The 10,767-nt window shown below is 48.2% G+C and overlaps 1 protein-coding gene across 1 annotated transcript; it reads right to left on the minus strand.

Annotated features, from left to right (window-relative positions):
* Nucleotides 1–4,011: 4,011 nt before the first annotated feature.
* On the minus strand, nt 4,012–6,975 carry LOC127345566 (glutamate receptor 2.7-like). Its single transcript, XM_051372052.2, has 4 exons — nt 5,781–6,975; nt 5,334–5,643; nt 4,788–5,182; nt 4,012–4,668 (listed from the first exon to the last, which is right to left on the minus strand). The coding sequence occupies exons 1-4, from the start codon at nt 6,963–6,965 to the stop codon at nt 4,129–4,131; spliced, it is 2,430 nt and encodes an 809-aa protein (XP_051228012.2). The 5' UTR covers nt 6,966–6,975; the 3' UTR covers nt 4,012–4,128.
* Between the last annotated feature and the right edge of the window lie 3,792 nt (nt 6,976–10,767).

Consider the following 10,767-nt stretch of genomic DNA (forward strand, 5'->3'; position numbering starts at 1 on the left):
ACAGGATCACACTCCCAGTAGTTTATATCAAGGTTGCACAAAGATTCTGTAGATGCATGCACACCGGCCAGTCCCTGTTCCTCGGCTTGGACTTAAACTGTATATGTATTCCCCAGGTTTAGTTACTCTGCATCTCTCGTGCTACTCCATGCTGGTTCAGTATCACTTGTTCTTCACTTGGATTAGTTCCTTCAGCTATATATTTTGAACTTGAGTTCGAATCACAGCAGTTCGGCTAGAAACTGAATTGGTTTTAATTTTGTACATCTATATGTTTTCAGTTATCCATCACCTGAACATGATTGTGCACCAACCTTTAACATCTTCGCATATGATTTCAGGCAACCGTAAGGCCTGACTTGTGTTTCTGGAAGATCACATGCAGGCTCTCTGCTTGTTCTTTGAACTCCGGCCCCTGTTTTGAATGTATGTCCAAAGTAGATGCTTTTGGTCATTCTTTTTAATTACTCCCTGATATCCAAATATTATTATCTGAAATGTAAAGGGCATATTTAGGCATCTTGAGCATTTTGAATGTTGGAACCAAACTTATTCCAATGTCATGTTTTGTTCAGGTTTCATTTTTCAAAAGCCTCCGCAGCCACCGCTACCGTCTAGTGTGGAACCTAGCGCTGCAGTTTCTATCACTGATGGCACCTGAGATGTTTGCTCCCTTCGGATGTTGGTCTAAAGACTGTTTGTTGTTGATTGGTGCAACCTGTTGTAACATTTTGTAGCGTCATGGTTGATCAGAATTTGCAACGTTGCCATGTTCTATTGTCGGCGATGGGAATTGTAACAGCATGGGTTCCTTTTGCAGGAGTCTTACTTTATTTAGCCTTAGCACAAACATCTGTATCCTAGATTTTGGACTACCAATGTCACTGCTGTATTGGACCTGGTGCGCAGGGACCGTCAAAACTCAAATAAGCTTTACATATTACAATGTCACTGCCGTGTGGCCAATGATATAAAAATTATATCTTTGCTGCTGCATCTTTATTTGCCTCGTTGATTTCAATTTCCATTGTGCATCAATCCCTACCAACCAAATGACAGTTGTTAGGAGTGGGGATTAGGGATTGCATGGAATGGGGTTTTGTGGGGATTGGGTGAAGGTAGGGGTTTCACCCAATCCCCTAGAGTATCATCCCCACTAATCCCCACAAATACTCCACTACCAAACAAGGCCTAAAAAGTAAACAAGGCCTAAGGGTGGGGGGGAGACGGTTATCGTTCCCGACCAGAAACCGCTCCCCACTATCCCCTTCGGCCGTGGCTGCCGGCCACTCCCCCGTCGGCCGCCGATCGCCGTCAGCTGATCGCCGCCACCAACACGCAGGAGGCTGAAGCGTCGCTGCGGGGAGTCCGCACAGAGCGGCCTCCGTTGGGGTACGACTTCACAGGCGACGAGCCGCCGCATCCAAAGGATGCGAATTGGGAGCCCGTCATCCGCCGTCGCCTTTGGGCTGATGGTCGCCGTCATCCGCCGCTACCCCGAGGGCGAAGCAGTGCCGTGCATGCCCTTGGCCGCCGCCGTTGCCGGCCAGGCGCCCTCGAGCCGCCACTGCCGCGTCACGAGAGCGCGAGCCGGGGCTGCTTTCCGCCGTCGCCTCACTGTGTGCCTCTTGGAGATGAGGCCTCGTCGGGCTGAAGTGATCGGCCGGTTGAAGTTCCGCGAAGTTCCGGTCACGGCTGCCATCGCTGATGGATGGCACTGTTTCACCATCGGTAGTCGCCTTCCGTCGTGCCGGCAGTTGCGGTCGCAGGCGCCGTGCTGGGTTGCGGTTGCCAAGAACCAACAATCGCGGACAGTGCCGTTTGCCGTTCCCGCGTTGTGCCGTCGTGGGCCGCGCCGGAGCGCCGGCCGTCCCGATGGTCGCCGTCGCACGACGAGCCGGCCGAAGGCCAGCCCTCGGGAGGAATCGCGTCGCGCACCCCCTGCCGTGAAGAGTGAAGACTGAAGACCAATCGCGCCGTGGCCGTCTTGGTCCGTTTTGCGGTCCGCATGTAGGCATTCACGCGAAAGGACAGGAAATTGATCAGACATGCAGAAAAATTGATCGGAATGGATCAATTAGCACACGATGCACCCATTCAATCTTTAGTGCACCGATTGATTATTTCACCGGTACACTTTGATTGAGAATTGAAAACTGATCGCTGCACTGTTTCACTTGAGTTTTCAGCATGCCGGCGGTTCACTGACGAGAAGAAGCGGCGTTGATGCATGGCCATCCATGGCTTGCTCCATCGGACAACGAAATGTCGATGCCAAATAATGCTCTCAGGCAAAGACTACTTGATGATAACGTGTTAGAGTATAGAGGGAAGAGACACAACAAAGTAGATAAAATGATTTTTTTGTTTCATTGTAATGTGAGAGACCCACTTATATACAACCATGAAGGGGTGTGTTGGGGAGACACCTCTTCCCCAACAGACACCTCCTGGGAGGCATCCCTCCCATACAATTGATCACATGTTTTATTTCACAACAACTCTCAAATAAATGTGAGATCCGACTATTGCATCAATGAAACCCCACGTACAACATTTCTTTTACATGTTTGCAACACTGTTTACAACACAACCACAACAACCAAACAACGAAGATTCTCCTTGCACCGTTGAGCACAAGCTCCTGGACCGCGTCACAAACGAAGGAGTAAACTCCAGGTTACCGACTCTACCATGTACATTGCGCCTTAGAAGTTCATGCTCAGAGCCGCGGCCAACCTGGACTCCATTGTGCCGATCCGAGGCTCAACGGGAAATCTAGACAACGCCTCCAAGGAGGAGACAACACCGTGGTGCCACCGTTGTTTGATCCGCCGAGCCAAATCAAGGGTTTCCCCTGGCGCTTGAGGTCGGGAAGCAGTGGTAGTGGCATGACGACACCCCAAGGAGGATACGACCCCCGCATGCGTCATCGTCGTTAGCTTCAAGAAGGGCTTTCGCCTCAACACATCCATCAGCCCCAAAACCACCGGAAAAGGGCCGACTTGAGCCACCCTTGGCCACATTGCAAATGATAAGAGAGCCGAATCTCATTGCCTGCAAAGCGGTTGCACGGACCACCAATCCATGTCCACCATCAGATGGACTAGGCTCGAGCCGGCAAAATCCGCGGACTTTTGTGAAACTCTAAAATGGGCCCTACGACAATAGAAAATTTTGACTAGTCAATAGTTATAACATATATGCCAGATTATCTTACACACTGTTCAAAAAATTGGCCGAGATACCGATTTATTGGCCGATTTATCGTGAATCGGGTGGTCACCGATAAGATTTCAGCATATCGGCTAATTTATCGTTGCACCAATATATCGGCCGATTTTCTTTCTAAGAGCCGATATTTCATCCGATTTTCACTCTGGTGACCGATATTTTGGCCGGTTGTCAGTGAAATTTAGCTGAAATTCGGTACGGAAGTCGATATTTTCGTCCTTTGGTCTTGTAGAATTGTGCATTAGCTCAAATTTTCTATTTTTATTGATTCAAATGCAAAGAATCAAGGTAATTCTTCTGCTCAATACTCCAATATTATTTTTACATACCATATTATAGAAAATTTAGTGCTGAAAATTAGGATTTACAAAAAAATAAGCCGATAAATGGGCGACCGATAAAATCGATTAATTGGCCGATAAGCGATTAATCTCCATTTTAAGGCTGACCGATAAGTTAAGATTAACGATTTCTTGAACATTGATCTTACATAGAAATTGGACATATCAAGAAGCATACATACTAAACTCGATCCCTACCAGTGGGATGCGCATATGCTACCGCACCAAGGTCACGTGTGCTAAATAAAAAAAATTAGGTCTTTTTTACATAAATTATAGCGCCACATGTCCGTTTCTGATTGATTGAGTACCTATTTACTCTCTCGTTACAAGTTATTATGGTATCTCAAGTGCTTGTTTTGCAAGTTCTGAGACTAAAGTGCACATCAAACCCAAGTTGTGGTGCTATAAGTCTATATAACTCTTTATATTTGGTATCCACGTTGCAAGCGCTGCCACTAATTCTTTAATCATATAGTGCTATAACACCACACATAGTGCTACTATTGAGAAATACTAATAATAGTAGTAGTTACAAACAACTTTAATCAATTTAAATTTGTGGGCTAATGATTGCATCATCACCATCATGTGCCAGGATTTCCTCGGGAACAGGGGCAGAAGCAGCGTTTCTTCCGGAATCAGAGGCATACAGGGGAGTGGAGTCAGAGTCTCCCGTGTCTCCTTGCTGTTCAGTAGCTCCGGCGGCCAGACCATGATGATTTAGCTCCATATCTCCTCTGCCGTTGTTCCCAGGCTCTCCTCGCCGCTCCTCAGAGGTGTTGAAGAGCCGGAGCCATGCGCGCAGCCACTGCAGCGCTCCCACCGCACCTTCCGAGTCGGCTCTGGGCTTGCCGGAGAATAAACTGGCGAGGTGGACCAGGAGCACGATGCCTGAAACGACGGCGTTGGTGAGAAACAGCCCACCGAGTCGCCACAGCCCGAGCCTGGCCTCTACGCCCTTGCTCCTGCTCACGCACGCCCCGAAGGGGTTGAACCACTTGTTCTCGATGAGCGTAAGCTCGCCCTCCTCTTTCAGCTCCAGAATGGCGCGCGACACGTCTTCCACAAGTGGAGATCCCAGCGGGAAGACCTGAAATCAACGAATCTCGTCAATCCTTATCTCGCGTTACACTGGATCCGGAGGATCGGGGTGTCGGCTCTGTAGATTGTAGAAAGAAAAAAAAAATTGGGTGATGGAAACACACGTACAAATCCAAACCCGCCGCTCTTGTAGATCGGACCCACCATGGAATAGCCTTCGCAGTAACGCGAGAGGAAGAGCTTTAGGTAGGGCACCTCGTCGAAGATGGCCGTGACGCCTCCGTTGTCCGACCCCTTGTTGAGGGCATCCGCGTATTGATCAATGGTGGTATACATTCTGAACTTTGCCTCGGGGAAGCCCATCTTCTCGAGGATGAGCTCAACGGAGGAACCTTCCTGAATTCCCACGTAGTCCTTCTCTGTCCAGTCATTCATGGATGGCTGGAGCTGCCGTACCGTCAACATCGATGCCAGGTTCGCCGTGTAGCTTGTTGTGAGGATGAGCACCACAAAAACCCACATGATAACCACCAGCTTTGAAAGGTTGCTCTCTAACTTCTCCTCTACAAAGTAAAGTAAGTGTCAACCAGTACTAGTTTGCATAATCCTTGTGTAGATTCTCATCATCTCATGTGTGTATATAAGACTTCCTAGCAGTTCAATTTAGGAATCGTCGACGGAGGTAGTAGCTGGGGGATGGCAGAAATGTCTTACTATGGGAGAAAACCATGGTCGAGAACGCAAAGTAGAGGAGTGTGCCGAATTGCTTCAAAGGCGTGCCGCTGAATCGAGGGTTGATCCTGTGCTCAATTTCCCACACAAGGAAGCCGGTGAATAAGAAGAAGGCAAGGCTGGTGAGCCAGAGCTCGGGTGTTAGCGGCTTCACAAAGATCCACATGCTGTTGCTGATGTCCTCCTCAGCAACGATCATTGAGTAACCCGTCTCAGCGAACGGCATCGTGAAGGAAACCAAGTTCATCCTGCTTGCGGTGATCGTCACGTGTCCGGCCACGGCGTCGACTTCCTGCATATACAACGATAAAAGGCGACTTGAATGCTGAATGCTCAACCAGATGATTTCACCGGACAAGCGAAAAAAAAAGATGGATATAGGGTTCATGCGAGGTTTTTCAGCCTGGTCTGTTGTGAACGCCTACTGACCTTGTCGTGCACCATGTTAAGAAGGAACTCCATGCTAGCGTTAGATACTAGAATATACTTATACGCAAGTGCATAGTTCAGTCTCGCCATGACTGCTTCGAAAACTTCTAAGTAGTATCCCCTGCTCGGACCGCCCGAGACCGAGACGGCGACGATAAGGGGCCGTCCATTCGGTGTCGCGGTCCATCCGATCGGGACAACTGCCGTCTCGCCAGGCCAAAGAATCTGCTTCAGTTCTTTCCCTGGACTCTTGGGGTATAAGCTTGTTGAGATCCCAAACTCCGGTGTCCAGAAACGGACTGTTCTTACGCCTTTGCCAATGATATTCACGATCTCGTAGGTCGAGACCCGCAACTGCCCACCAACGAGTCTGAATCTTCCGGTCAGGCCGTCGAACTTGCTGACAAGCAGAGCATCGAGGAATGTCGTTGGCGGTGCCGTTCGGAAGGAAACCTCAGCTGCTACCGCGGCTGCCCATGCCGTGTCATACAACCAGAGGAGCGACATCGGCACATTCAGGTCGTCGTCCTGGAGAGCTGAGTTCTCCAGCCGAAACCTCACCCGGAATCGTCTCCTGAAGCTCCTCAGTTCTTCAGTTGCCTGCACGTAGGGCAGCAGGCTTACAACCCCCTGCATGTTATTGATGTCACCGTGGTCGGGGAGGCTGTCCACCGCGTCGCCAACGCCGGCGGTGGCAATCCAGACGTACCCCTCCGATATCATGCCAGCGACCATGGCACGACGGAACAGCCGTGCGGCCAAAGCGGGAAGCATGTGCACGATGTACACCCGTGTCGGCATGGTGTTCGCCACAAGGAGCGCCGCGTCAATGAGGCTGTCTGTCGCATCGCCGGGCACAGCCACGCTATCCGTTAGGCTGCGTGAGCCCTTGAACGCGTGAACCAGCGACGATAGGATGCCGATGCCATAGGGCGAGTCCTCGTGCAGCAGGATGGCGGCGCGCCAAGCGAACGCCTCGAGAATGGCGGCAATCGGTCGCGCCTGGGAGCTCATACTGGGTGCGGTGCGCACGAAGAAACGTGATTTGGCCCAGCTTGATGCCGGCCAGGCGGCGGAGGAAGAAATGAACGGGATGTTGCTGCGTTCCGCGGTGCCTGCAAACAGCTCGGTTTCAGGTGATGTCTGAGGCGAGATGATGGCTTGCACCTGGGAATTCTTGTCCATGAGCTCCTCGGCTGCAGAAACATTCACGCGAGGAACACAAAAACCATCAGATCAAAATCACAATCACAATGACAATCAAACACAACATACTAATCCATAGAAATTGTGCCGCACTTACTAGCATGTGCCGCCGTGACGAGGTCTCCACGCGAATCCCTCACGCGCAGCTCCACACGCGTGGCGTAGCTCGGGTGCTTCAGGTAGAAGTCGTCAAGGGCCATGGAAATGCAGGTGAGGCTCTTCCTCCCCACGTCACTCGTCAGGTCCAGAACCACGCCCACTCGCACCGGCGCCGATGACGACTCAACGGCGGTGCAAAGCACGAGTAGACAGAAGAGACGACCTGCAGGAGCTGCAGCGGCAAGCAAGCGCCTCGTTGACAGCTCCATACAGTTGAACTTTTGACTTAGGTGTATTTCTTACTACCTGTTAAGTTGGTGTACGCGTCTACATGATAGCATTTTTTTTTGAGGGATACATGATAGCATATTTAATTCAGCCGGCCACTTTTATTAGTAACTTTTAGAGCAAGTCGAAAAGAAAGTCTTTGACGCTCCTGGTGGAAGGCGCCCTCCTTTGAAGAAGAGACTGGAAAAACGAAAAGTACCATGTGCATATGAGCACCAGTGCTCCTTGGACTTTTGGATTTTTAATTTTTTTTAAAACATTGCTTTTTTATGTTTTCAAAAATTATGGCATTAAATATGTAGGTAGATTTAGACACGAGGAGTGTAGTCAAAAAAATCCCATTAAAAAATACTTTATATTTTGGAAAATACAAAAAAGACAAATTTCTGACTGCATCTCCCAAAATATAACGTATTTTTTGACGAGACTTTTTTGATTCCGTATACAAATCTATCTACATATTTAATGCCATAATTTTTGAAAGCAGAGAAATATGAGAATCTGAAATTTTCAAAAATCCAGAAGTGAAGGGAGCACTGAATCCCATGTGCACAAAATCCTTGTCCCTGCAAAAAATGTTACTTCCACGCACCTTCCTCGGTTCCTCCCCTGCATTTCCACGGCCCCCTTCACGACTTCTACGAAGGCTCTCACTTGACTTCGAAGCATCAGTGGATACTATGATCTGTCTTATTCCTAAGGATGACGCAAGCACCGTTAAGTATAGACCAATTTGTTTGGTGCACTGCACTCCTAATTAAGATTATCACCAAGCTCTTAGCAACCAGACTGCAACTAATCATCATGGATTTGATTCATATCAATCAGTATGCCTTTATTAAATCAAGGACTATTCAAAGATTGCCTAGCTAGGCTGGGCATTTGAGTAACTCTTCCTACGCCATAAATAATTAAAAATAAATCCACTTCTCATCCTTAAATTGAACTTTGAAAAACTTTTGAGAACGCTGAGCATGCACTTATTTGGAGGCCCACGGGTAAGAAAAGATTTTTGCGACAAATAGTGTCAATGGATCTCGTAGTTGTTTAGTACCGCTGGTAGTATTCGCTAGGTGCTTCAAAGACATATTTATACTGTTTATTATCTTTGGTGTTTTTTGTACTATTGTTGATGATAATTAATAAATTGATGTTTTTTTTTCGCAAAAAGATGTTTAGTACTACAAGCTCACGTGTTCTTCTTAATGGAATTTTACAGAATTATTTCAAATGCAAAAAAGGGACGAGGCAAGCGTACCCTGTCTAAGGGGATCTCCAGCGGGAAGATCGATTTTGCCTTTTCGTGTTTGTTTCTGTCTGGACGGACAAACGGACACAAAACACCCAGCTCGGCGGGGCGATCCAAATGGACAAACTATGCGCGCTTGACCCATTTGCGGACCAAATTTGGTCTCAAAATGGATCGAGCGGACACAGTGCGAGTACCTTGTGTTTGTAAGTTCCACGGCCTGCCTGAAAGGACACGGATGCCGCATAGACGGAGGGTAAATATGTGGTTTAACTTTTTTACGATAATGACTTGATCAAATGCAGAATAAACACTACAAAGAACTGGGGCTTCAATGACGGTACATGGCTGACATTTGAGAAATCCATCAACGAATGTCTTTTTCTGTGACGGTACCACATTTTCGCGTCACAGGTGATGTTTTGGGCCGCTCGGCCCCAGAAATTCGTGACAGGCGAACTCTAAACGTCAACGATTGTGCAGAAATGAGCGTCGCAGGAGGTGGGCGGCCCGAATTACAGAGTCGGCAGGGGGGCATGATGGTGTGCAGTTGCCGTGGGAGTTGGCAATCTCTGTGTGTAGCTTTTCTTCAGTTCCCCGGCAACGGCGCCAGAAAAAGTCTTTGCTGAGCGCGGAGTTGATGAAGGAGAATTTATGCGCAACATTGAGTGGAACTCCAAGAGGAAGGTATGATGAACACAGCAGGAAGTTTTCCCTCAGTAAGAAACCAATGTTTGTCGACCAGTAGGAGAAAAACGTTCTCTCCCGAGGTGTTGCGAACCAACTCGTGGCAGGGCGCACTGCCGGCGTCAGCAGCAACGTGGAGACCTGCACACAAACAACCAAGTACTTTATCCCCAACTTTCAGCGAGGTTATCAAGCTCACTGGTTTTGCTGAAAACAAAGGATTAAACGAACCATCTGGAAGAAGAATTGTTTGCAGAGAACAGAACATGAAAATGCTGTAGAAGATTGCAATTAAAAGAAGAAGGACCGGGGTCCACAGTTCACTAGAGGCGCCTCCCCAATAAAATAAATATGCTAGGTAAATAAATTGCAGATGGGCAATTGACAAACAGAGATTCTACGCTCATGGTTGGTGCAGAATACATGCTATGAAAGTATGCGGGCATTACAACAATATACATAGACCGTAATCCAACTGCATCTATGACTAATAATCCACCTTCAGGATTGCATCCGCGACACCCTCCAGTATTAAGTTGCAAGCAACAGACTATCGCTTTAAGCAATGTGTGTAAAGTAAACGATAAAACTACCCTTGAATAGAACACCGCTGTTTTCTCCCTAGTAGCAACAACACATCTACAACCGTAGAGAACAAGGTCACTTCCCATGGTTAAATAGAGGCATGAACCCACTATCGAGCATAAATACTCCCTCTTGGAGTCGCTAGCATCTACTTAGCCAGAGCATCTACTTGAAACGGAGAGCATGCAAGATCATAATAACATAATACATAATCTCAACGAAAGCAATCTCTCTATAAATTGGATCCACATCAAACCAACATGTAGCAATTACAAATAGATGATCTTGATCATGTTAGGCAGCTCACAAGATCTATACATGAAGCACAACAAGGAGAGGACATCCATCTAGCTACTGCTATGGACCCATGGTCCCGTGGAGGACTACTCACGCATCACCTCGGATGAAGACATGTCGATGTAGAGGCCTCCGGCGGTGATTTCCCTCTCCGGCAGGGTGCCGAGATGGACTGCAGAACCCTCCCGAACTAGGGTTTCGGTTGACGGCGGCGTTGGAACTTTTCGTGGATGGAGGCTTGGGTCCCTGGGGTTTTCCCGATACGAGGAATAAATAGGCGGAAGGGCGGAGCAAACGAGGCGCCAATACATGGGCCAGGCGCGGCCAAGGGTGGGGCCGCACCTACCCTATGTACTGCCACGTGGTAGCTCTACTGCGCGTGTCCTTCTGGCTCCGTCTTCATCCCAGAAAAATAAGACTCTGGGCTTTTGTTTCATCCAATTCCGAGAAACTTTCATGTACAAATTTTCTGAAACACAAAAACAGCAGAAAACAGAAACTGGCACTGCGGCACTACGTTAATAGGTTAGTCCCAGAGAATGCTAAAAAGTGTGGAAAAGTGCACATAAAACATAT

Source organism: Lolium perenne, chromosome 3 (genome assembly GCF_019359855.2).
Source record: "Lolium perenne isolate Kyuss_39 chromosome 3, Kyuss_2.0, whole genome shotgun sequence".
NCBI lineage: Eukaryota > Viridiplantae > Streptophyta > Magnoliopsida > Poales > Poaceae > Lolium > Lolium perenne.

Bases quoted from the DNA above. Each gene is read 5' to 3' on its own strand.
- LOC127345566 (XM_051372052.2), bottom strand. From the start codon at position 6,965: ATGGACAAGAATTCCCAGGTGCAAGCCATCATCTCGCCTCAGACATCA. The intron at 5,644-5,780 runs GTCAGTAGGCGT...TTGTATATGCAG, and splicing joins TTAACATGGTGCACGACAAG to GAAGTCGACGCCGTGGCCGG. The intron at 5,183-5,333 runs GTAAGACATTTC...TTTACTTTGTAG, and splicing joins GACCATGGTTTTCTCCCATA to AGGAGAAGTTAGAGAGCAAC.